Raw genomic sequence first — 26,106 nt, forward strand, 5'->3', positions numbered from 1 at the left:
CTTGATTAATTTTAACTCAGTATTAAATAATTCTGTGTAACCTTGCGTGAATTTTATAGGCTCTACAACAGTTTCCTTATTTATAAAATTCATATCCTTCATATATATGTGGTGAGGATTAAATCAGGTAAGGAATACATCCCAAGTCTTGCTGCAGTTACTTTCATCAGAATTGACCATTGTTTCTTTGTGCTGAAGAGGTAAGATGGCAAGATTTTCTTTTTTTGCCAGTCCTGGGACTTGAACTCTGGGTCTGGGCACTTGTCCCTGAGCTCCTTTTGTGCAAGACTAGCACTCTCCAACTTGAGCACAGCTCTTCTGTTTTTTTTCTTCTGTGATTAATTGGAGATAAGATCCTCAAGGGCTTCCTCCTTGGGCTGGCTTTGAACTGTGATTCTCAGATCTTGGACTCCTGAGTAGCTAGGATTACAGGCATGAGCCTCCAGTGCCCAGCTATGGCAAGATATTTTTATCTTAAGAAACTTGAAAAACATTAGGTGAAGGAAAAAAATTCCCACTTTTACTTTTAGTGGTAATAACCTTGTGTTATTTCTGTTTGATTAAATTCTATTTCAACATTTTCTTTGTTTATTTTTTCCTTTACTTTTTTTCAAATTTAAATTCTTATTTTTAAATGACCCTCTTAAAAGTTGGAATGCATTCTATCAAGCATCAGTAATCAGTTCATGTTTTACATACCAAGAAGCAAGTCTAGTAATACTGGTTTGAATGATAAGAGTTACTTCTTACTGGAAAGACAGCAGACTTTAAGCAGAATAATAAGAAAACTGAGTCAATAGGACATCACTATATTGGCAATAGTTTATAAAATATAGAAAAAACTTATTTGCAACAACTGTATTAATTATATTTTCAAATGATAAACCTAAATTTTTTTAATCTTCAAGTGCCTTTTAAGTTGATATTTCCTAAATGTAAGATACTAGATTCAGTTTTCAAGCTGAAAAAGATTATAATAAGTTTACTATTTTCCCTTTGTTTTCAGACTCTCGGGACACCCTAGTATTCTTTAGGGACAAAAGCATATAATACAGATAATTAACGATTTTATTTAATTAGATATCTAATGTGGTGGTGGTGGTAGTGGTGGTGGTGGTGGTGTGTGTGTGTGTGTGTGTGTGTGTTTTACTGGGGACCTAACTCAGGGCCCTGTACATACCAGGGAAAGTACTGTTCAACTAAACTACATCCCCAGCTCTATAAGTTACCTTTTTAAAAAAAAACAAAAAACACAACCCTGGTCCTGGGGCTTGAACTCAGGGCCTGGGTACTGTCCCTGAGCCTCTTTATGTTCAAGGCTAGCACTCTACCACTTGAGCCACAGTGCCACTTCCATCCTTTTCTGAGTGATTTATTGGAGATAAGAGATTCAGGGACTTTTCTGCCCAGGCAGAAACTGTGATACTCAGATCTCAGCCTCCTGAATAGCTAGGATTACAGGCGCGAGCCACGAGTGCCCAGCTACAAGTTACTTTTTTTTTTTTTTGTCGGTCGTGGGTCTTGAACTCTGGGCTTAGGCGTTGTCCCTGTGTTCTTCAGCTCAAGGTGAGCACACTACCGCTTAAGCCACAGCGCCACTTCCAGTTTTCTAGTGGTTTGTTAGAGATAAAAGTCTCATGGAGGGCTGGGAAGGTGGCTCAGTGGTAAAGTGCTTGCCTTGCATGCTCAAGGCCCTGGGTTCGATTCCTCAGCACCACATAAGCAAAAAGAAAAAAGCCGGAAGTGGCGCTGTGGCTCAAGTGGTAGAATGCTAGCCTTGAACTGAAGAGCTGAGGGACAGCGCCCAGGCCCAGAGTTCAGGCCCCACGACCGGACCCAAAAAAAAAAGTCTCATGGACTTTCTGCCTGGGCTGGCTTTGAACCGCGATCCTCAGATCTCAGCTTCCTGAGTAGCTAGGATTACAGTGTGAGCCACAGTGCCCAGCACAAGTTACCATTTTTAAACTAATGAAAATGATGAAAAATATGGGACAAATTATTGCCCTACAAATAGGTCAGATATGTGGACAATAGACGGTATACAAAATGTAATTAAGTTCAAGCACAGCCTTTTTAAGCTTCATGTATGGACTATAATGATTAAGACTACAGGTGCTTAAAGTCAGAGGCTATGGAGTCAAATTGCCTGTTTTGAATCCTAGCTTCATCATTTATAAGTTGTAAGACTTTACAAAAGATTGTAAAGTGCCTCAATGTTTTGTCTATAAATTGGGGGAAATAATAATATGCATCATAAAGATAGATGTGAGTTTAAAATTTTAATTCATAATTCTGTTAAACCAGAATGACATATGCATTTGTTTTTTTTTTTTAATCCATTCAAGATGATTGTTGCCAGCCCATCAGAAAATGGACAGGTGCTTCGTGTAATTCCATCTATTCAAACAGGAATGACCCATGTGATTATACCTCAAGAGCAGCTTGTTGATGTGAATAGTCCTCGGGGTGAGTCATAGTAGGATATAGAAGATTTAAGACTATTTTACAGAATAAAGTGATATTCTAGGTAAATCACTTTATAAAAATCAATGGTAAAATTGATGTCCTTAGGTAAGATTGTGAACTGAATAATTCAAAAAAGTTTCTTAGCCCAAATGAATTTAAAGTTCATTTTTCAACTCCTGTCTAGGTTAGCTGTCAATTTCATTTTGGAATTCTATGAAGCTGGTTGACCCCTGCTTCCTCCCAAATGACCAGTGAGCATAAAATAAATTCTTCTTAATTACAATAATAGTAATAACAAAAATAATAACAAGAATAAAGTGCTTAGCTACAAGACAAGTTTTTTACATTTGCATTTTATTGATATTTTTGCTAGACGTATGATTCATTACTTTTTTTCAGTGATCACTTTTATCCTTTTATTCTTTTTCTCTTATCTTTGGTCCTTTAAATTCAGAAAGGAGAATCATGCTTGCTTGCTTTTCACTAGCTTTCTTTTCTTTAGCTACTTGATAATATCCATTAGTTCTCTTACTTTTGCTTCCCTTTTTATGTAATTAAATCTCCTTCCTAACATTGTAGGTATTCTGTTTTGCTGCTTTTTCATAGGCAATAGTTTAGGTAACATTTATCTTTATGCTTTATTGTTTTTGTTAATAAAGTTAAGAAAAATAGTAAAACATTGTAAGCAATACACAGTAAATAGCAAATAGTAAAATATTTGTAAACAAAAAAAATTAATTTTCTATTATATCTTCAAACTCTTTAATATAACAGTTATTTCTACCACTTTTTCTATCCTAGCTGTTCAAAAAGTTCCAGAAGTTAAGTTCCAAAAAGTTAATTACAGTCAATGTTACAATTTAGAAGTAAACAAGTTTATTGATGATAAACTCAATAAAACATTTTAAATTTTATTGTCTTTAATTTCAGAGTAGTTCTTTTTCTAGTATATATAAGCTCTAGATAGGTACATTATAATGGTGTTATTTAAGATTCTGATGTTGCTTGGTTCTTGTTCTTCTTGTTAAGATGTCTCTGAAGAGAAACCCAGTGATAACTTACCAACTGTAGATGATCTTGCAGACAATACCAGTAGTTACATTCTTCATCCACAAGCATCCCTCACATTGCCCAAAAAGTCAGTGACCAGGTGAGTTCATGAGAAAGAGGAGTTCATCTTTTGCACCACCATGGAAATCTTTTCTAAAATAGTATAGCTAGCTGATTAAAGAGTTGAGATTAAAAAAGCATGAAACACCATCAGCAGAGCTGTATACTGGTAGCTCATGCCTGTAGTCCTCGCTTCTGAGGAAGCTGAGGTCTGAGGATCAAGGTTCAAAGCCAGCTTTGTCAAGAAAATCCTTGAAGGGGCTGGTAAAGTGGCTCAGTGGCAGAGTTCTTGCCTTGCATGCATGAGGCTCTGGGTTCCGTTCCTCAGCACCACATAAGCAGAAAAAGCCGGAAGTGGGGCTGAGGCTCAAGTGGTAGAGCGCTGGTCTGCAACTGAAGAGCTTGGGGACAGTGCCCAGGCCCCACAATGTTCAGGCCCCACAATGGACAAAAAAAAAAGAAAAAGAAAAAAAGAAAATCCTTAAGACTTTTATCTCCAATTAACTACCAAAAACTGAGAAATGGAGTTCTGGCTCAGGTGGTAGACGTTAGTAAAAAAAAAGTTCAGAGCAGCACCCAAGTCCCAGGACAGACACACATACACACTCTCATCAAACATATATTTATTTTAATGCTATTTGGCAATAAGGAAGCTATTCTAGTAGCTATAAACCTCAGAAGTGCTACTCTTTCTCAGTGAATTGTAACATCTTTTAAAACATACTTAAGTATCTAACTGTATTGTTACAATGAAGATGTGCCCATTCCTAAAATATTAATGGTTTTGTCTTTTCTGTATTGCACAGTTTTATTTTTACTTCAGGTACTGAGGATTGAACTCAGGTCCTTCTCTGACCATACCTTCAGCCCTGGTTTAATCTTTTTTGTGGAGGTACCAGTCTTGGAACTTGAACTCAGGGTCTGGGCACTATCCCTGAGCTTTTTTTGCTTAAGACTAGCACTCTACCACTTAAGCCATAGTGCCATTCCAGCTTTTTCTGTTTTTATGGAATTGAGGAGTCGAACTTAGGGCTTTATGCATGCTAGGCATGCACTCTACCACTATGCCAATTCCCAGCCCTATTAGCTCTTTTTTTTTTCTTCGTCAGTCATGGGGCTTGAACTCAGGGCCTTGAGCTCTGGGCCTGGGTGCTGTCCCTCAGCTCTTTAGCTCAAAGCTAGTGCTCTACCACTTGAGCCACAGTGCCACTTCCAGTTTTCTGGTGGTTATTGGAGATAAAGTCTCATGGACTTTTCTGCCCAGGCTGTCTTTGAACCACTGAGTAGCTAGGATTACAGGTGTGAGCCACTGGCATCTGGCTCCTATTAGCTCATTTTTTGATAAATGTAAAATAATTATATAATGAGAAACATACTAAGTAATTTCAGAAGATATAGAAAATATTTAAACTTGGGGAGACTACATATACCTGAAAGAACAAATTTACATCTGTGATTTAGTAGTTAATAAAATGCCACTGATTAAAGAAAATGACAAGGGGCTGGGAAGGTGCTCAGTGGTAGAGCGCTTACCTTGCATGCCTGAGGCCCTGGGTTCGATTCCCCAGCACCACATAAACAAAAAGAAAAAAAGCCGGAAGTGGCGCTGTGGGCTCAAGTGGTAGAGTGCTAGCCTTGAGCTGAAGAGCTGAGGGACAGCGCCCAGGCCCAGAGTTCAGGCCCCACGACCGGATCAAAAAAAAAAACCAAAATAAAGAAAATGACAATAAGGCACTTGTAGCTATTTTGTTGATGACAACAATCTCTGACAGTTGAGTGCTCTGTGTATGTGTATGAGTACATATATGTGTGTATAACTATATGTTTGTATATATTTCTCCCTATCCCAGAATGGTTGAAGAACCTTTGCTGGCTCCTCTTCAGCCACTTTCTTCTAATACACCTATATGGGCCTGCCGTCTTAGAAGCTGTGAGGTGAGTTAAAAGTGCTTCTCAGGAGATTGAGGTCTGAGAATTGCAGTTCAAAGACAGCCTAGGCAGAAAAGTCCATAAGACTCTGAACTTCAATTAACCACCAGAAATCTGGAAGTGGAGCTGTGGTTCAAAGTGGTAGAGTGCTAGCTTTGAGCCAAAAGAGCTCAGGGATAGTGCCTAGACCCTAAGTTCAAGCCAAAAAATAAAATACAATCCTTATCTCAATGCATTTAACTGGTTGTACCTGATCCCCAAACTCCCATTTTAAAGTACAACTAGCTCTACCTTTCCTACTTTACATTAAATTACAGCAATCCCTGACATAGTTACTTTTATTCATCCTTAAATTCATCTTTAAATATTGCTTTCATTGTCTTTTCTCACCAATAAGTTCAGTGTTATGTTTTCCACATTATTTAGCTAGTGTTCAAGGTATCCTGTCATCTGGTGTCCTATCTTGCCTTATTTTGTTTTCCTCTTTTCTCATTCATCTTTCATTCTTGTTAATTTTGTCTTTCTACTTTTCACTATTCCAGAGTCTTTCTTTAGCTCTGCCTTCACTTATTTTAATTTCTATCACCTACATGTTATTTCTTCTACTGACCATTGGGATCCTTCAAATCCCAATGTAAGTCATACATATCTTTTCTGTAAATTATCTAATGATTATTTTGGCTTTTACCTATTTGTTTCTTTAAATCCTTTTGCTATTTATTATTATTATTATTATTATTATTATTATTATTATCACTTAAGTTATTTGCTATCCTGTGTTATTCATTATTATTTACCAATCAGACCTTTTTTTTTTTTCTTATTTTGATCTTTTGAGGCAGGATTTTCTTATATATAGCCCAGCCTGGCCTAGATCTTATAATTTTCCTGCCTCAGCCTCCTGAGTGCTGAGATCCTTGACAACAAATGTTTTTTAGGGAAGGGCCATACCTCCTTTGTATATAAATCATAGTTGCTAATGAATGTTTATTAAAATGCTTTATTATCTTAAACATCTTAATTTGTGGGAAAGAAAAAATTTCCTCAATTTTAATTTTTTGGTAATTCTTTTAACAATGTCTTACAATATCACGTCATTTGTTGTTGCATCTCTTAGGACATTTTCTCTCTTTTTTTGTTCTGATAGTTGGGTTTGAATTTAGGACTATACACTTTGTAGGCAGGCACTCTTCCAGTGAGCCACCACACCAGACCCCTTTTGCTTTGGTTATTTTAGAGATAGGATGTTGCTTTATGTACAGACTGGCTTAGACTGCAGTCTTCCTCTTTGTGTTTCCCCATGTTTCTTTGATGACAGGTACACACCATAATACCTAGCCATTGGCCTATCCCGTAGCTAAGAATGAGAGAAATGTGCTTTTTCATCTAGCTGTTAATTGAGATTGAATTATATTGGCTGGTTCCAAATATCAATTCCTAGTCTCCACCTCTTGAGTTGCTAGGATTATAGGATTGAGCCCCTGAACCTGGCTCTTCTAAGTGCTTTATGTTATATATGTATACATATATATGTACACGTGTGTTATGCATGTGTATGTTAGACTTTTCGCCCATTATTTTGCTTATCATAAGATGATATTTTTCATTAGTTTCCTAAAGATACTGTTCTGATTGATAAGGCTTTTTTTTTTTTCTTTCTGTGTGCCAGTCCTGTGACTTGAACTCTGGTCCTGGACACTGTCCTTGAGCTTTTTTGCTCAAGCTTTTTAGTGCTTAACCATTTGAGCCACAACTTTACTTCTGGCTTTTTGGTGGTTAATTGAAGATAAGCATCCTGGGCAATACTTGCCTGCCCAGGTTGGCTTCAAACCTCAGGTATCAGTCCCCAGAGTAGTTGAGATTTGTAGACATGAGCCACCTGCACCTGGCTAATGAGGCTTTTCAAAGTCATTATTATAAACTTCACAATCATGTGCTAAATCACTTTATTTTATAGCTAAGCTGCATTGTGTAGCTTACCTTGAAATCATACATTTTGTAAGAAAATGTTTAAAAGTGTCTAATAAACTAATTTATTCCAGTGAAGAATTCATTCTCCTCTTCCAAACTAAATCAGTTATAGAAAACATTTTTGTTAATAGATTTTGTTTTAAAATATTATTGTTTAATTCTTTTTTCATTTCTAATTCTTAGTTAATGATTATCTGTTATAGGCCTTATTATATACTAACTCTAAATTTTTTCTTTATAACATTTGTTCATTTCCTTCTAAAAACTATAACAGTTAAGCTTTATATTCCTACTTTTATTTATAACAGATGTTCTAAAAAAGAAATATTTAGGTCAGAAGAAAATTTGAAATAAAAGCATTTTCATTAATTTTGGAGGAAATTTTAGATAAAATTCGTTGGCATCAGATTTTTCTATTTTTATCATCACCAAAATACAGCCACAATATGTATTTTGATATCTTCTTTTTTAAATGTATTCTTCCAAGATAAAGTAGTTAATCTAAGGAGAATATAGAATCACTGTGCCAACATCTTTGTTCTTATTTCCTCCAAGGAGTTAATGGAGTTAATTCTAATTATTAATGCATTTTATTGCAAGTAATTATAATAATAATTGGAAATAAAAAAATTATCATCTGTGTGTGTGTGTGTGTGTGTGTGTGTGTGTGTGTGTGTCTGTCTGTCTGTCTGTCTGTCTGTCTGTCTCCTTGTGTTTTGAAGTGCTAGATATCAAACCCAGGTCTTGCACATGCTAGGCAAGCATTCTGCCATGTGCCATATTCCCTGTTCTTTTCTTTTTGTTGTTTTTTTGAGACAGGGTGTTCTTAAATAGGTCATGCTGACCTCGGAGTCACTATTAGAGATACTTCTGCCTCTGCCTCCACCTCCTGAGCACTGTGATTATAGGTGTGTGCCACCAAACCTAACGGATTTTCTTTTTTGATATAATAAAAGCTGTTCCTTTAGTATATTTCAGTGGCTGTGTGTAGATAACATTCAATTTATTTTCATAACTTATAACTTTTGTTTTAGAAACAATTTAAGACTACCTAAATACCTATGTAAAATACGTTAACAAAGTAGGAATTAAAAATGGGGCTGAAGAAACACAGAATGGACAACTGAGTACCTGTGCTGCACCTGTAATCCTAGCTATTTATTTTCTTTTTCTTTTCTTTTTTTTTTTTTTGGTCAGCCGTGGGGCTTGAACTCTGGGCCTAAGCGCTGTCCCTCAGCTTTTCAGCTCAAGGCTAGCGCTCTACCACTTGAGCTACAGCACCACTATCCTAGCTATTCAGAAGGCTGACATCTGGAGAATAGTGGTTTGAAGGCAGCCTGTAAGAAAAGTTTGCTATGCTCTACTGCCAAATTAACTAGAAAGAGGTGGGTTGGAAGCATTGCTCAAGTGGTAGAGCTTCTGTCTAGCAAGTTAACAAGCACAACACCTGAATTCATACTCCAGTGTTAGAAAGAAAAGGAATAGAACCATTAAAAGTTAAGGTAAATACATCTTAAATATTAATGTAATATGTATATTTAAACATAAACACATTTGTCTATAATCTAAGTACCTTCATTGTGAAAAGGAGAACCCTAGGTAGTTACTAAATTCTGTTGTGCCTATTAGGTAATTGAAATTAAACTAATTTATTATTTTTTTGGGTCCGGTCGTGGGTCCTGAACTCTGGGCCTAGGTGCTGTCCCTCAGCTCTTCAGCCCAAGGCTAGCACTCTACCACTTGAGCCACAGCGCCACTTCTGGCTTTTTTCTTATGTGGTGCTGAGGAATCGATCCCAGGGCCTCGAGCATGCAAGGCAAGTACTCTACCACTGAGCCACCTTCCCAGCCCATAAATTTTCTTTTTTCTTTTTTTGGGGTCCTGTCGTGGGGCCTGAACTCTGGTCCTGGGCGCTGTCCTTCAGCTCTTCAGCTCAAGGCTAGCACTCTACCACTTTGAGCCAAAGCGCCACTTCCGGCTTTTTGCTTATGTGGTGCTGAGAAATCGAACCCAGGGCCTCATGCATGCAAGGCAAGCGCTCTACCACTGAGCCACCTTCCCAGCCCCGAAATTAAACCAATTTCTATAAGGTGAAAGCAAACAACCATTTTTTTTCTTAAGGATAGACAGGCATTTCTGTCAGGGAAGGATTTTCATAAAAAGAATATTAATATAATGAGTAAATTTTCTGCAACATTTTCATAGGAGATAACATTCACAGTCACATTTGAAATTACAGAGTTTCAAATAGACTTATGGAATCATATCAACCTCAGTTTTTAGAAGCTCCATATAAACCAATACTTTGTAGCTAGGTTTATGCTGATCTTGATTTGATCCAGGAATATAATTTTATTTTATATTTATTAGCCAATCCTGGCTAACTCAGGGCTTCTTTTGCTGAGCTTCTTTTGCTCAAACCTTGCACTCTACCACTTGAGCCACAGTACCACTTCTGGCTTTTTCTGTTTATTTGGTACTGAGGAATCGAACCTGGAGCTTCATGCATGCTACACAAGCACTCAGCCACATACCCAGCCCTAGGAATAGAATTTTAAATATCTGGAAGAAGTTACTCTATAAATTATTTCTCTCACATAAGGTTATGACATGTTGTGGTAATGAATTTGTTATTATATTCCCTCATCTATTTGATGATACTAGTTGAATTCAGAGGAGATCGATTGGTTGTATAGACCAGTGATCTAAGGAAATGAATGACATTCTCTTGTAAAAGCTGATAAGTCTTTCATCTTCGATGATAGTTTCATTCAATTTATTGCGCAATGAAGCATATTTGCTTATGATTTTATTTTTTAATTACTATTTCATGCAGAAAATTGGTGATTCATACCGTGGCTACTGTGTCAGTGAGACTGAATTAGAAAGTATCCTAACATTTCACAAGCAGCAAACACAGAGTGTTTGGGGGACCCGCCAGTCTCCAAGCCCAGCCAAGCCTGCCACCCGCCTGATGTGGAAATCCCAGTATGTCCCATATGATGGAATCCCATTTGTCAATGCAGGTACTTCTAAAAAGAATTATTTTAAAAACAGCTTTAGTTCAGTATGAAAATGTAATTTTTAGTGAGATGATCATTTTTATTTTGGTAGGTTACAACTGAATGTTAATTGATGAAAATGCCTATTTAAGAAGAAAACTTACAAGAAAGATAAAAAATTACTTTGTTATAAAATTAATTTGTAATATATTAGTGAACAAATGCTATATGTATTTTGCCTATAAATAAAAAATAAAAATATTGAAATTCCATACAGATCTATTTAATAATATGAAAGAGCAATTTTCTTATTTTAAATATGCTTATACATTATGGCTTCTCCCTTCCAATCCAAATATTCTTTTCTTTTCTCTTAATTTGTCTTATAGGACAAATGTATTCCCATTTTGTGTATGTTATAATTGTGGGGATATTTTATAGACTTTATATACAGTTGGGGTTAATATTTAGAATTCTAACGTTAAAGTTACCAAGCATCAGATATGTTGCATGCAGTCTCCCAGACACTGGGTTAGTGTTTACTATGGCATTAGAAATTCAAGCAATCCATTGAGATGTATTAGAGAGCTAGTCAGACACTAACAAACCTAAAATGAGTGGTTTATTTCCACACACGAGGGCATTAATGTAGCTGGAGTATCATCTGGACCTCTGAGGTTAGTAAGAAGTACTTAAGGCTGAGCATATAGCTTAGTAATATAGTACTTGCCCTGGATTCAATCAGTAAATGTGTGATAGTTGATAATTTTCTTACCATAGATGATCCATTTGGTAAATTTTGCAACAAAGCTTTAAATTTATGTGTTTATACATCTTTAATTAGACATACTAATGTTTTCTTTCCCTAAACTTGTAAAATTAACAGTATAGACTTTGACATTGCCAAAACCAAGGTTTTTTAAAAATCTGCCTCAAGCAAACAGATACTTGAATTAATAGGAAAAATGGTTTTTGGTTCACAGGGAGTAGAGCTGTAGTAATGGAGTGTCAGTATGGGCCAAGGAGAAAAGGTTTCCAGTTAAAAAAAATTAGTGAGCAGGAAAACAGGTCTTGTCATCTCTACAAAGCCACTTGCCCAGCCAGGTAAACTTTATATTTGTTTTTCATTATTTCTGAATAACAAATATACTATTCTATTGTTTAAACAGTACAAAATATATAAGACAATTCCAAGTTTTCTAGCTCTCTTCTTCCTTGTCTTTGTGTGTGTGTGTGTGTGTGTGTGTGTGTCTGTGTGTGTGTGCGTGCGCGTGCGTGCGTGCATGAGTGTGTATGAGCACGCGTGCATGGGCACTAGTCCTAGGGCTTGAACTCAGGGCTTTTGCTCATGGCTCTAGTGTTCTACCACTTGAACCACTGCTGTACTTCCAGATTCTGGTAGTTAATTGGAGAAGAGTGTCATAGGCTGGCTTCCAACGGCACTCTTCAGATCTCAGCCTCCTGAGTAGCTGGGATTGAAGGCATGAGTCATTGGCACCTCACTTTAACTCTTTTTCAAATAGGTTTCATTATGCCTTTCATACATGAGTATAATGTATTTAGATCTTAATTTCTTTCTTTTTTCTTTATTTCTTTATTTTGCAATTTTTTATTGTGATTAAGTGATTACATAAATTTCACAGCATTGTGAGATAGTGATACTTAGTTAGTCACAAACACATTCTAACCTTCATGGGCAAATTGTCTTTATTGTGTTCTATAAAGTTTATGAGTTCTAGAGCTTTAACAATACAGTTATTTCTTCTACTTCAAGTAATATGTACATTTCTTTCCTTTTGCTTAGTGTCAGCTGTTCCCTCTTTCCCACTCATTCCCTCCCTCTCATTGCTGCCATTGAGTTGCTTAGCTCATTTTGATCAATGTTCAGTGCAACTGATGGGTCCCACTGTTGTATGTTTTTCTCTGATTGCCTTTAGTTCTGTGTCCTCCTCCTGGTTTCCCTTCAGTATGCACATATATGCCATATATGTGATTAGCAGCATGGAGTTATTTAGTAGTGATTTGACCAGATGAGTAGGGGTCCTTTGTTTCTCAAGTCTCAAGTTGTAGGACCTTATGTTTTGGATTTAACATCCACTTATCAGGGAGATCAGGTGCCATTTGTCTCTTTGCTCTTGGCTTACCTCACTCAACATGATTCTTCTAGTTCCATCCATTTCCTTGCAAATGCCATTATTTTGTCCTTTCTAATGGCTGCATAATATTCCACAATTTTTGGATCCATTCATCTGTGGTAGGGCATCTGGGTTGTTTCCATATCCTGGCTATTGTGAACAGTGTGCTGCAATAAACATGGAGGTACATGTATCCTTGTATCCTGGTTCCTGTTGTTCAGGATAGATACCTAGGAGTGGTATTGCTGGATCATAGGGGAGGTCAATATTTAGCTTTGTGAAGACCCTCCAGACTGCTTTCCAACATGGTTGTATTTGTGTATATTCCCACCAGCAGTGCAATAGGGTTCCTCTTTCTCTGCATCCCCTTCGGCATTTGTCGTTGACTGAAGTTAGTATGTGGGCCATTCTGACTGGGGTAAGGTGTATCTCAGGGTTGTCTTTATTTGCATTTCCTTTACAACCAGGAATGGTGAACATTTCCTCATGTGTTTCTTTGCCATTTTTATCTCTTCTTCTAAGAAGTCTCTCTTTAGTTCCCTTGCCCATATAGTAATTGGTTTGTTAGGTTTGGGAGTTCCCTGTATATACTGGATATTAACCCCTTGTCTCATATATTGCTGGTAAATTTTTTTTCCCAGTTAGTTGGCTGTCTTTCTAGTTTGGTTGCTATATCTTTAGCTGTGCAGAAACTTTTTAAGGTAGTCTCATTTATTGAGTCTTTCTCCAATTTGTTGTGACCCTGGAACTCTGTTCAGGAAGTTGAGTTGATGTTAGTGCATGGTGACAGGCTAGGATCCACTGTTAGTTTTCTGAATGTGGCTGCCCAGTTTTCCCAGCACCAATAGTTGAAGAGGATGTGCTTCTTCCACTGTATGTCTTTGGCTCCTGTCAAATATCAGCTGACCATAGGTGTGTAGCTTCATTTCCGGAACTTCTATTCTATTCCATTGGTCCTTGGTTCTGTCTTTGTGCCAGTACCAAGCTGTCTTTGTTATTATGGCTCTATATAGTAGAGCTTGAAGTCCAGCGTCAAGATCCCTCCCATGTTGTCTTTTTTTGCCTAGAATTGTTTTGGCTATTCTAAGTCTTTTGTTTTTCTATTTAAATTTTTGGGCTGTTTTCTATATTTCAGTAATGAACGTCATTGGGATTTTAATGGGAATTGCATTGAACTTGTATATCAATTTTGGCAGTATGACCATTTTCACTATATGCCTATCAAGAATATGGAAGGTCTTTCCATTTCCTGGTGTCCTCTTATAATTTTTCTATAAGTTTTTATAGTTTTCATTAAATAGTTCTTTTTACACCTTTGGTTAGGTTAATTCCTAAATATTTTATTTTTTTGAGGTTATTGTAAATGGATTGTTTCCTTGATTTCCCTTTCTGCTTGTACATTATTGTTGTACAGAAAAGCAACTGATTTTTGTGGGTTGATTTTGTATCCTGCTACTTTGCCAAAGTAGTTTATAAGTTCTAAGAGTTTGGTGGTGGAGTTTTTGGGATCATGGAGATATAGTGTAATGTCATCTGCAAAAAGGGATAGTTTAACTTCTTCCTTCCCTATGTGGATCCCTTTAATGTCTTTTTCTTGCCGTATTGCTCTGGCAAGAATTCCAGAAGTATATTGAAGAGGAGTGGTTAGAGTGGGCATCCTTTCCCCATTAAGTATAATATTGGCTATTGGTCTGTTATATGTGGCTTTTATTGTTTTAAGGAATGTTCCTTCTACTGCTATTTCCTCCAGAGCTTTTAACGTGTATGAATGTTGTATCTGTTTTTTGGGTCCGGTTGTGCGGCCTGAACTCTGGGCCTGGGCACTGTCCCTCAGCTCTTCAGCTCAAGGCTAGCACTCTACCACTTGAACCACAGCACTACTTCCGGCTATTTTCTTTTTGCTTATGTGGTGCTGAGGAATCTATCCCAGGGCCTCAGGCATGCAAGGCAAGCACCCTACCACTGAGCCACCTTCCCAGTCTGAATCTTGTATCTTATCAAAAGCCTTTTCTGTATCAATGGAGATAATCATGTGGTTCTTGACCTTGGATCTGTTGACATGATGGATTACGTTTATTGACTTAATGTATGTTAAACTATCCCTGCATCTCTGGGATGAAGCCTACTTGGCTTAATGTATGATTTTTTTTGGGGGGGAGGGTCCGGTCGTGGGGCCTGAACTCTGGGCCTGGGCACTGTCCCTCAGCTCTTCAGCTCAAGGCTAGTGCTCTACCACTTGAGCCACAGCACCACTTCCGGCTTTTTTCTTTTTGCTTATGTGGTGCTGAGGAATCCAACCCAGGGCCTCATGCATGCAAGGCAAGCGCTCTACCACTGAGCCACCTTCCCAGCCCAATGTATGATTTTTTTTGATATGTTTCTGAATTATGTTGGCTAGAATTTTGTTAAGGATCTTTGCATCTGTGTTCATCAAAGAGATTGGTCTGTAGTTCTCTTTTTTTTGTTGGGTCTTTGCCTGGTTTGGGGATGAGTGTGATATTGGCATTGTAGAATGAGTTTGGGATAGCTCCCTCTGTTTCTATTTCTTGAAGAGTCTGAGGAGTATGGATATTAGTTTCTCTTTAAAGGTCTTATAGAATTCCCTAGTGAATCCATCTGGTCCTGGGCCTTTCCTTGTTGGAAGACTTTTGATTGCTTCCTCTATCTCATTGTAAGATATTGGCTTATTTAATTGATTTATTTCTTCTTGTGTCAGTTTGGGAAACTTTTATTTCTCTAAAAATTCATCCATATCTGCTAGGTTTTCTTTCTTTAGTGAGTATGGTTTCTGGAAATTGTTCTTTATAATTGTTTGGATGTCTTGAGTATTTGTTGTAATTTTTCCCGTGGCATCCCTGATCTTATTGATTTGGGTTTCCTCTCTTCTCTTTTCAGTTAAACTTGCCAAAGGTCATCAATTTTATTAATTTTTTCAAAAAAACCCAGCTTTTTGTTTTATTAATTTTATTTATAGTTTTATTAGTCCTTATCTCGTTGATTTCAGCTCTTAATTTGGTAATCTGGCTTCATCTAGTAATTTTAGGTTCAATTTTTTTCATGCTTTTCTAGCAGTTTTAATTGCAACATGAGGTTATTTACTAGGTCTGTCTCTATTTTCTTGATGTATTCACTGAGACCGTTAAGTTTGCCCCTCAGGACTGCTTTTGCCAGGTCCCACAGGTTTCTATGTGATATGTATTCATTTTCATTGAACTGTAGGAATTTTTTAATTTCTTCTTTAATTTCTTCTGTTACCCAGGTATTGCTCATAAGTGTGCTATTCAGTTTCCATGTATTTGAGTAATTTTTACAGCATGCTTGCTTTGTTATTTAGAACTAGCTTGATTCCACTGTGGTTGGATAGGATACAGGGGATTATGTCAGTCCCCATGTATTTGCTTAAATTCCTTGTATGAACTATGATATGGTCTATTTTGGAGAAAGTTCCATGAGCTGCTGAGAAGAATGTGTACTCTGTTGTTTTAGGATGGAAAACTAGGGAAATGTCAATTAGATCCGCTTGAAATATGGCCTCACTTAACTTGGTGGCTTCCTTGCCAATTCTCTTGTTGATTGACCTGTCGTTTGGTGAGAATGGGGTATTAAAGTCTAGTATTATCGTATTTGTATCTATTTTATTCTGTAAGTTTGAGAGTATTTGCTTCACATATTTGGGTGCATCAGTATTTGGGGAGTATAAGTTGCTAATAATGGTAATATCCTCTTCTTGGATTGTTCCCTGTATCCTGTATCCTGTAGTATCCCTGTAGTATCCTCCTTTGTCTTTTTTGGGGGTTGGTCATGGGGCTTGAACTCTGGGCCTGGGCACTGTCCCTCAGCTCTTCAGCTCAAGGTGGGCACTCTACTGCTTGAGCCACAGTGTCACTTCCAGTTTTCTAGTGGTTTATTGGAGATAAGAGTCTCAGGGACTTCCTTTTTTTTGGAGGGGGGGGGGGGTCCAGACGTGGGGCCTGAACTCTGGGCCTGGGCGCTGTCCCTCAGCAATTCAGCTCAAGGCTAGCGCTCTACCACTTGAGCCACAATGCCACTTCCAGCTTTTTTTCTTTTTGCTTATGTGGTGCTGGGGAATTGAACCCAGGGCCTCAGGCAAGCACTCTACCACTGAGCCACCTTCCCAGCCCAGCTCAGGGACTTTCTTGCCCAGGCTAGCTTTCAACTGTGATCCTCAGATCGCAGCCTCCTGAGTAACTAGTTAGGATTATAGGCATGAGCCACCTGCACTCGGCCTTCTTTGTCTTTTTTGTATTGATTTTATGAAAAGTTTAGTTAGTCAGATATCAGGATGGCAACTCCTGCTTTCTTGCTGGGAGCATTTGTCTGGTAGATCTTTCTCCAATCCTTCACTCTGAGTTTGTTTTTATTTTTATTTTTTTGGTCCGGTCGTGGGACCTGAACTCTGGGCCTGGGCGCTGTCCCTCAGCTCTTTAGCTCAAGGCTAGCACTCTACCATTGAGCCACAGCACCACTTCCGGCTTTTTTCTTTTTGCTTATGTGGTGCTGAGGAATTGAACCCAGGGCCTCTAGCATGCAAGGCAAGCGCTCTACCACTGAGCCACCTTCCCAGCCCTGAGTTTGTTTTTATGTTTAGCTGTAAGGTGGGTCTCCTGAAGGCAGACCTATCTCCTGGATGGATCTTGTTTTCTGATCCAATCTGCAGTTCTTTTTCTTTTGATTGGTGAATTGAGCCCATTAATATTTATGGCTATTATAGAGAGATGCATTGTGTTTCCTGCCAATTTCCTGTTTTCCAAAATGTTTCTTTTTTCTTTTCCTCATACTTACTAAGTTGGACTTACAGTGATATCTGTCTGATGAGGATCCCTGTTCTTGATTTCTTTCTTCAGGTTGTGTTCCCTCTCAATATTCTTTGTAATGCTGGCTTATTGTTTATGAATTCATTTAGTTTTTCTTTATTATTAAAAATTTTAGTTTCTCTATGGAATGTGAATGCTATTGCAGGGTATAGCAATCTGGGCTGGCAGTTATTGGCTCTCAGGGCTTGGATCATACTTTCCCAGGCATTTCTTGTATTCAGTGTCTATAAGGAGACATCTGTAGTGATTCTGATTTTTTTCTCATTATATAGCTCCTTCTTTGTTTTTGCTGGATGCAAGATTGTTTCTTTATTATTCACATCTATTATTTTTACTATAATGTGCCTAGAAGTATTTCTCCTGGGATCCTGCTTGTTAGGTGTTCTATTTGCTTCTGTTATGTAGGTAAGATGTTCTCTTTTAAGATGGAGGAAATTTTCATTGATAATCTTGCTAAATAAATGTTGTATTCCCTTGCTTTGATATTCCTCACCTTCATCCACTCCAATTATATGAAGGTTGAATTCTTGGCACTGTCTGCTGGCTCTTGGATTTCCGTTTGGCATAAGTTAAGTGATTTTTCCATATCTGTGAATTTTTTTTCCATTTGCTACATTTTGTCTTCTGTATCTGATATTCTATTCTCCATTTCATTCACTCTGTTAACTATGGCTTCCACTGTGGTTTGCATGGAGGAAATTGAGCCATTTATGGCTTCTATGTTAGTTCTCAGAGTATTAATCTCATCTCTTAGCAAGGTGTGTACTGAATTTTTTTTTTTGGGGGGGTCCGGTTATGGGGCCTGAACTCTTGGCCTAGTCGCTGTCCCTCAGCTCTTCAGCTCAAGGCTAGCGCTCTACCACTTGAGCCACAGTGCCACTTCCGGCTTTTTTCTTTTTGCTTATGTGGTGCTGAGGAATCGAACCCAGGGCCTTATGCATGCAAGGCGAGCGCTCTACCACTGAGCCACCTTCCCAGCCCTCATTTTAATTCTTGCGTCATTGTGTCCAGCATCTCTTGGATGTAGCATTCCTACTGCATTCCTATTCCGGCTTTGCTTCCACTGGGGCTCTCCCTTGGGTGTCCGCTGGCTTTGGGGAGTAGCTTGCTGTTTTGGGTGTTGAAAAATCTCTGATTTTTGCCTGGGGATTCAGGGATTATTAGAGATGAATCTGAAACTCTGACTGTTTTGGTATAGGTGACTGTCTTTGCTTGGTTCTTGGTTGGTTCCTGGATCAATTGATGAAGCTTGCTCTCAGCCCTGGGTTGGCCTGGAGAATCTGTACCTGGTCTCAGTTCTGTTGGGGTAGAGGCCAACCTCCAGCTGCTAGTCTGACCCACTGTAGGGCTGTCTACTGGAGATCACTGGCAGTTCCTGCCTCTAGCCAAGGACTGAGCAGCCTAGACTGCTCCTGCTTACTCCTACAGGTGCTCTTGGCAAGATCGGGTATGTTGGATGTACTCTCCCAGTTGCTGGAGTCTGCTATGAGTTCCTCCTGACTATAATCAGGTGTTGGCGGCCTGAGCTGTCCAGTCCCAGGCTTGGGATATACAGGTCAGGTTCTGGTGGGGTTTGGGCTTCTGATTCTCCTGTCCTGGACACACAGGGCTTTTGCTGTCATGGGCAAGATTCCCAGGGGGCGTGGTTCTCTGCTTTCCCCCCCTCTGCTGAGGCGTACGCTCAGCTTCTGACTTCAGTTGGGACTCAGTTGTGCAGCTCAGGCACCCGATCCCCAGGCCTGGCCCTGCCCTCTGGTCCTCTGCCTGGGGCACGCCAGTTGGACCTGTGCTGCTGGGTATCCCACCTGGGGTGCACAGCCTGGAGTACACAGTTTGGATTTCTTCCACTGCTGGCTGCTATGGCCCAAGAGTACTGTTCCCGGGTTGGGCGTTTAAGCTCCCTCCCAGGGGCACTCTTCATCAAGCCTGGCAGGGTGGATGTGCTCCACCGGCTGGTGGGGTGCTTGCACAGTTCCCAGTGTTAGTGGGACCTGTAGTCCAAGTGTTGGGGCAGGAGTCTGGGTCAAGCTCTGGGGGTGACCACTAGCACTGGTCTCCCTTGGGGAAGGGGTACACTGTCCTCCGTGGGGTACTCACCCTAGAACTAGTTGGGAACTCTCCAGCTGTGCTGTGGCAAATCCCTGTTTCTGTGATGCCTGTCGCTGGTTGCCACTGCACTCTGCGTTCAGTTGAGATGCTTGTGGTCCTGGGCTGTGTGGTGGCTGCTCTGGGTCATTGTTTCTCTCCTGCCTCTGTTGATGCTGCCTGGGTCAGCACCACGGGGCCGGTGGGGGGGGGCAGTTTGTGCTGGCTGCCGGCAGTGGAGTAGGGGAGGGGTCTTCACACCGTTCTGAGCTTCAAGGTTTCTGTCTCTGTTTGCGCTATCCAGGTCAGCACCAGCACCTTGGGAGTCTTCTCACTGGTGTTCTGTGGGTAGACCCCTGCAGTTCTGGAGTTCCTTTCCAGGGGCTGTGGGGCTGAGTGGTTTTGGTGGGATGGAGCAATGCCATCCGCCAGTGAGGGGTCTTTGTCTTTATTTCTTTTTGATTTTTTTTTTGGAGACAGGGTCTCACTATGTAGCTCAGGCTGGACTTAAACTCACAGTCTTCCTGCCTCTGCCTCTTGAGTGCTAGGATTATAGCTAAACTCTTGTTTGTTTGTTTTTTTGGGTCCGGTAATGGGTACTGAACTCTGGGAGTTGGGCGCTGTCCCTCAGCTCTTCAGCTCAAGGCTAGTGATCTACCACTTGAGCCACAGCGCCACTTCCGGCTTTTTGATTATGTGGTGCTGAGGAATTGAATCCAGGGTCTCAGGCATGCAAGGCAAGCGCTCTACCACTGAGCCACCTTCCCAGCCCTATACCTAACTCTTGATTAGTAAGTTATATCATAATGTGACGAAACAATTTCTCCTATATCTTCTATACAGGATTTACATTAAGAAGGTACAGAAGTTTCCTGAATATAGAGTATCTACAGATCCCAAAATTGACAAGAAAATAATTAGAATGGAACAGGAGAAAGCCTTCAACATGCTAAAGAAGAATTTGGTAGATGCTGGTGGCGTTCTTAGGTATGACATTTATACAATTATTTTACTTCCTAATTATCTTCCTTTATAAGAGTTCTTTTTAAAGAGAAATTCTAATTATCTTTTCTAATTATTTTATTTTATTTTATTTTATTTTTTTTTGGGTCCGGTTGTGGGGCCTGAACTCTGGGCCTGGGCGCTGTCCCTCAGCTCTTCAGCTCAAGGCTAGTGCTCTACCATTTGAGCCACAGCGCCACTTCCGGCTTTTTTCTTTTTGCTTATGTGGTGCTGAGGAATCGAACCCAGGGCCTCAGGCATGCAAGGCAAGCACTCTACCACTGAGCCAACTTCTCAGCCCCTTCTAATTATTTTATTAAGAAATGCTTTTATGCCGGGCACTGGTGGCTCACGCCTGTAATCCTAGCTACTCAGGAGGCTGAGATCTGAGGATCGTGGTTCAAAGCCAGCCCAGGCAGAAGAGACCGTGAGACTCCTATCTCCAATAAACCACCAGAAAACCGGAAGTGGCGCTGTAGCTCAACTGGTAGAGCGCTCGCCTTGAGCTGAAGAGCTGAGGGACAGCGCCCAGGCCCAGAGTTCAAGCCCCACGGCCGACCAAAAAAAAAAAAAAAAAAGAAATGCTTTTATGGCTAGAGGTGTGGTTCAATTGGTAGGGTGCCAGACAGTGAGTGAAATCATCAGATACATCAGTTCAAATCCCAGTCTTGGACCAAAGAAATGCTTTTATAAAGTAGGTATCGCAGTACTATTTAGTTGCCATTGAATAATTTATTGCATCTATCAGCCAAACATTGTAGATAATTCATCCTAGTGTTAGCATCTGCCTGAATTATACCTTACTATATACTATATACAATAGAAAATTTGGTATATTTGTGCTTTGTCCCCAAAATGAAAAATACATATTTAGCAGTGCATTTCATTTTACTTTTAGTATTTTATTTAAGATATTTAGGAACACAATTTGTTCCTAACTTTTGTTTGTATGATTTTTTTTTCCCCACCTATCTTTGACTACTATTAGCTAAAAATGAATCCTGGGCCTTAAATAAAATCCCATTTCATGTTTCATGTTTAAATAGAAACAAACATTAGCTTTCTTCCTTATTCTTTATATGCGTGCCCAGGTGAAGAATTTATTATGATATAATGAAGTTGAATAGAAGGGAAATAGTTTTGTGTAATCGTGTGTGTGCGTGAGTGGGTGTGGGTGTACATGTGTAGGTGTACGTGTGCGCGCATGTGTGCGCCAGTCCTGGGCCTGGGTGCTGTCCTTGAGCTCTTTTGCTTAAGACCACTCTACTTCTTTGAACCACAGCTCCACTTCCAGTTTTCTGGTAAATAATTGGAGATTAAGTGTCACAGCCAGATACCAGTGGCTCACACCTGTAATCCTTGCTACTCAGGAGGCTGAGATATCATGAGGATCGTGGTTCAAAGCCAGCCTGGGCAGAAAAGTCCATGAGACTGTTATCTCCAAGAAACCACCAGAAAACCAGAAGTGGTTTTGTGGCTCAAGTGGTAGAGTGCTCACCTTGAGCTAAAGAGCTGAAGGACAGCGCCCAGACCCAGAATTCAAGCCTCATAACCAACAACAACAACAAAAAAAAAAGTCACAGACTTTCCTGCCTGGCTGGCTTTGAACCATGATCCTTAGATCTTAGCCTCCCCAGTAGCTAGGATTATAAGCATGAGCCACCAGCATCAAGCCTCCCTGAACTTTTTACTCAAGGCAAATTCTCTACTACTTGTGCCACAGCTCTACCTCAGTGGTTAATTGAAGATAAGTTTTTCATGGACTTCCCTGCGGGGGCTAGCTTGGAACTGCAATCCTCTGGTCTCAGTCTCCTGAGTAGCTGAGATTTCAGGCGGGAACCACCACTGCCCAGCAGCTTTGTGTAACCTTTAATAAAAAAACATTCAGATGTATGAGGAAATTGAATCAATAATTATATCCTTAAAACTTGGAAAACATTGTTTATAATTTTTAAGTAGGCTCATTTTGTTTGATATTAATCATTGTAAAAAGTTTCTATAGATGTATCAAATAGTATTCTAGGAGTAACTCTGATGAAGATGCACTGTACACATAAATTGACATGTTTAATCGAAACCCCTTTTTACAACTACTTGAAGAAAACATATATATATATACATGCATGTATATATAATTTATATATATACATATGCTTTAAAAATATCCTACCATATCAATTCTTTTTTTTTGGGGTGGGGGGGGTCTGGTTGTGGGGCCTGAACTCTGGGCCTGGGCACTGTCCCTCAGCTCTTTAGCTCAAGGCTAGCACTCTACCACTTGAGCCACAGCGCCCCCTTCTGGCTTTTTTTTTCTGCTTATGTGGTGCCAAGGAATCAAACCCAGGGCCTCATGCATGCAAGGCAAGCGCTCTACCACTGAGCCACCTTCCCAGCTCTCAATTCATTTTTTGTAGGATTTGTTTTTTTGTGTGTGTGCGGTATACCCAAGCCTTTTTATTTTTACCTTTTTTATTTCCTTTTTTTTATTGTGAAAATACCATACAGAGGGGTTACAATTACATGAGCAAGGTAATAAGTACATTTCTTATCAAGCATTGTTGCCTCCTCCTTTGTTTCCCCTTCTCATCCCTTCCCATTCCCCCTCCCCCCCCCAGAATTTGTTTTTTGTTGTTAATTCTTTTGTTCTTTGGGCCAGTAGGAGCTAGGAATGATATAGAGGCAACATGTTGAGTTCTTGTTAAGGAGATTTCTTCCAAATAACTCAGCTCATTTTTTCTTTGCAATACTGAGATTTGAACTTACATCCTTGATCTTACTAGTCAGATGCTGTGCCACTTGAGCCATACTGCTAACCCAAAAACTCAATCTTGATAGGCTCTGAATTATAATGTACTATAGTAATAAGGTGACAGGTACCTCACAGAAATGTAATGTGGGACACATGTTTGATGAATGGCAAGTATGCAATGCAAAAGATGATGACTTTCAACTTTAATTTAATTAATTTGAATTAAAATTTAATTAATATGAAATTTAAAATGCCATTCTCATATATGCTTACATCTCTGCATCCCCCTCAACATTAGGACCAGTGAAAGTGAATGAATGAAGACTTAAAAAGAGGGACTGGGAAGGTGGCTCAGTGGTAGAGTGCTTGTCTTGCACGCATGAGGAGCTGGGTTCGATTCCTTAGCACCACATAAACAGAAAAAGCCAGGGGCTGGGAAGGTGGCTCGGTGATAGAGCGCTTGCCTTGCATGCATGAGGCCCTGGGTTTGATTCCTCAGCACCACATAAGCAAAAAGAAAAAAGCCAGAAGTGGCATTGTGGCTCAAGTGGTAGAGCACTAGCCTTGAGCTGAAGAGCTGAGGGACAGTGCCCAGGCCCAGAGTTCAGGCCCCACAACCGATCCCAAAAAAAAAAAAAAGAAAAGAAAAAGAAAAAGCCAGAAGTGGCGCTGTGGCTCAAGTGGTAGAGTGCTAGCCTTGAGCTGAGGAGCTGAAGGACAGCGCCCAGGCCCAGAGTTCAAGCCCCACAACTGGCAAAAAAATAAATAAATAAATAAACATGGCCCAATGATTAACCTTTAAAAAAAAGATTTAAAAAGGTTTGTATTTAATTGGTATGAAATCAGTCTTAGAAAGGTTAACCAGAGGGTATTTTAAGTTTTATTCAATTTTTCAAAGAATATTCCTTCTTTTGATGAATTATAACTTAAGTGCCCTTTATGATTCCTGCCTCTATGTAATAATAATGAATAATTTCAGCATTTAAACTGTAACCCTTTAAAATATTTTTTCTTATTAGGTGGTATGTACAGTTACCTACACAGCAAGCTCATCAGTATCATGAATTAGAGACTCCTTGCCTCCCTTTATCACCCTCCCCCTTTCCTGTGGCTTCTATTGAGGAAGAGGAAGCTGCACTTAGAGATGAGAATTGTGCATTACCTTCACGTCTTCATCCTCAGGTTGCACAAAAGATTCAAGAGCTGGTGTCACAGGGAGTAGAACAAGTATATGCAGTAAGAAAACAGCTACGGTATAGTAAAAGAAAGCTTTTTTCTGCGTTTTTCATCTTTATGCTTTGGTTTATTTAACACATTTAACATTGATACTTTCTAGAATATATGCTATCAGAGGAAAAGGAACATAGTTTATATCAAAAAAATCTTTATTTATGAACTGATCATTTTCAGCAGATGCCCTAGTTTACCTATAATGTGATTTATTAGGACTCTGATTACTCATGTGAGACATTATATTTTTGACCAGTTAGACTATCCTAAGTGATATATAAATTTAATTATATAATAAATACTTTCAGAGAAAAAAATTTCTCAAGAACCAAAAAATTTAAAATCTAAGCCAAGCTGGGCACCAGTGTCTCACGCCTGTAATACTAAGCTACTCAGGAGGCTGAGATCTGAGGATTGAGGTTCAAAACCAGCCCAGGCAGGAAAGTCTGTGAGACTCTTATCTCTAGTAAACCATTAGAAAACCGGAAGTGGCACTGTGGCTCCAGCGGTAGAGTTCAGCTGAAGAGCTCAGGGACAGCACCCAAGCCCAGAGTTCAAGCCCCACAACCAACCAAAAAAAAAAAAAATCTAAGCCGAAATATGTATCTCAGACTATTTGGAATACAATTAAGTTTTGTTACAAGATGAAATAGGGAAAATATTTACTATAATAAGGTATTGTTAGAAATATTTAAATGAATTGTTACCTTGATTATCAGTAGTTAGACCAGAGTAGTACAAATGTAATCTTATTAGAAAAAAATATTTGTTATAATAAAATTTATAGTTAAAATTATTTATGATGCTTATTATATATTAGAGATTATAATATATAATATGTACATATTATATACATATTACACATATATAATACATAGTACATAACAATATAATGTATTTATATGTAATATATATTATAATATATTATGTATTATATGAATAATATATATTATAATATATTATATATGATTATATTATATATTATATAATTATAATTTAACATTAAGTTTAAATTTAAAATAGTAAAATTTAAAATAATAAATAATTTAAAATAATTCTTTACACACATAATCTTAGTCTTAAAGCAGCTCTACAAAGTGAGTATATTTATACTCAGTCTACATATGAGAAAATGGAAACACAAAGTAGTTGAATAATAGGCTTCAAAGGCAGAGTCAGAACTGAAATTTAAGCCTAATTCTGTAGGCTATGCAAATTATCTTAGTTTCTGATATTAATCATGCTCCTTCTAGTTACTTTGATCTATTTTTAAAATTGTTTTGGAGAACCTGAGTTTGAACTCAGGACTTTTCAACTAGGCACTCAGTCTGCCATTTGAGCATGCCCCCAGGCTTTTGTCTTTAGTTATTTTTTTGAATAGGGTCTTGTGGTTATCTCTGGGGCAAGCCTTGGACTGTGATTCTCCTACCTACACCCACTATGAGCTGATATAACAAGTATGCATCATCACAAGTAGCTTCTGTGTTAAGATGGGATCTCTGTAACTTTCTGCCTGGGTTGGCCTTGAATAATGATCCTCCTAATCTCCACCTCCTAAGTAACTGGAATTACAGCATGAATCATTCCATTGG

The 26,106-nt window shown here is 38.9% G+C and overlaps 1 protein-coding gene across 6 annotated transcripts in view; it reads left to right on the forward strand.

Annotated features, from left to right (window-relative positions):
• The window catches only part of Carf (calcium responsive transcription factor), a 69,144-nt gene that overhangs the window by 23,417 nt on the left and 19,621 nt on the right, over positions 1 to 26,106 (forward strand). For 5 of the 6 annotated variants that reach the window (XR_006145302.1, XM_042667014.1, XM_042667013.1 and 2 more), the window contains 7 exons: positions 2,346 to 2,466; positions 3,496 to 3,616; positions 5,427 to 5,511; positions 10,313 to 10,502; positions 11,462 to 11,582; positions 20,377 to 20,520; positions 24,304 to 24,537. Coding sequence is in view for 5 of the 6 variants with exons in the window: in XM_042667014.1 (XP_042522948.1) it covers positions 2,346 to 2,466; positions 3,496 to 3,616; positions 5,427 to 5,511; positions 10,313 to 10,502; positions 11,462 to 11,582; positions 20,377 to 20,520; positions 24,304 to 24,537 (1,016 nt within the window). In the remaining variant the exon portion in view is untranslated. Of the gene's footprint in view, positions 1 to 2,345; positions 2,467 to 2,650; positions 2,718 to 3,495; positions 3,617 to 5,426; positions 5,512 to 10,312; positions 10,503 to 11,461; positions 11,583 to 20,376; positions 20,521 to 24,303; positions 24,538 to 26,106 lie in introns of those variants that run through there. The other variant, XM_042667017.1, reaches the window with a different exon arrangement.

Source organism: Dipodomys spectabilis, unplaced genomic scaffold (genome assembly GCF_019054845.1).
Source record: "Dipodomys spectabilis isolate Male_0828 unplaced genomic scaffold, ASM1905484v1 ptg000373l, whole genome shotgun sequence".
Lineage (NCBI taxonomy): Eukaryota > Metazoa > Chordata > Mammalia > Rodentia > Heteromyidae > Dipodomys > Dipodomys spectabilis.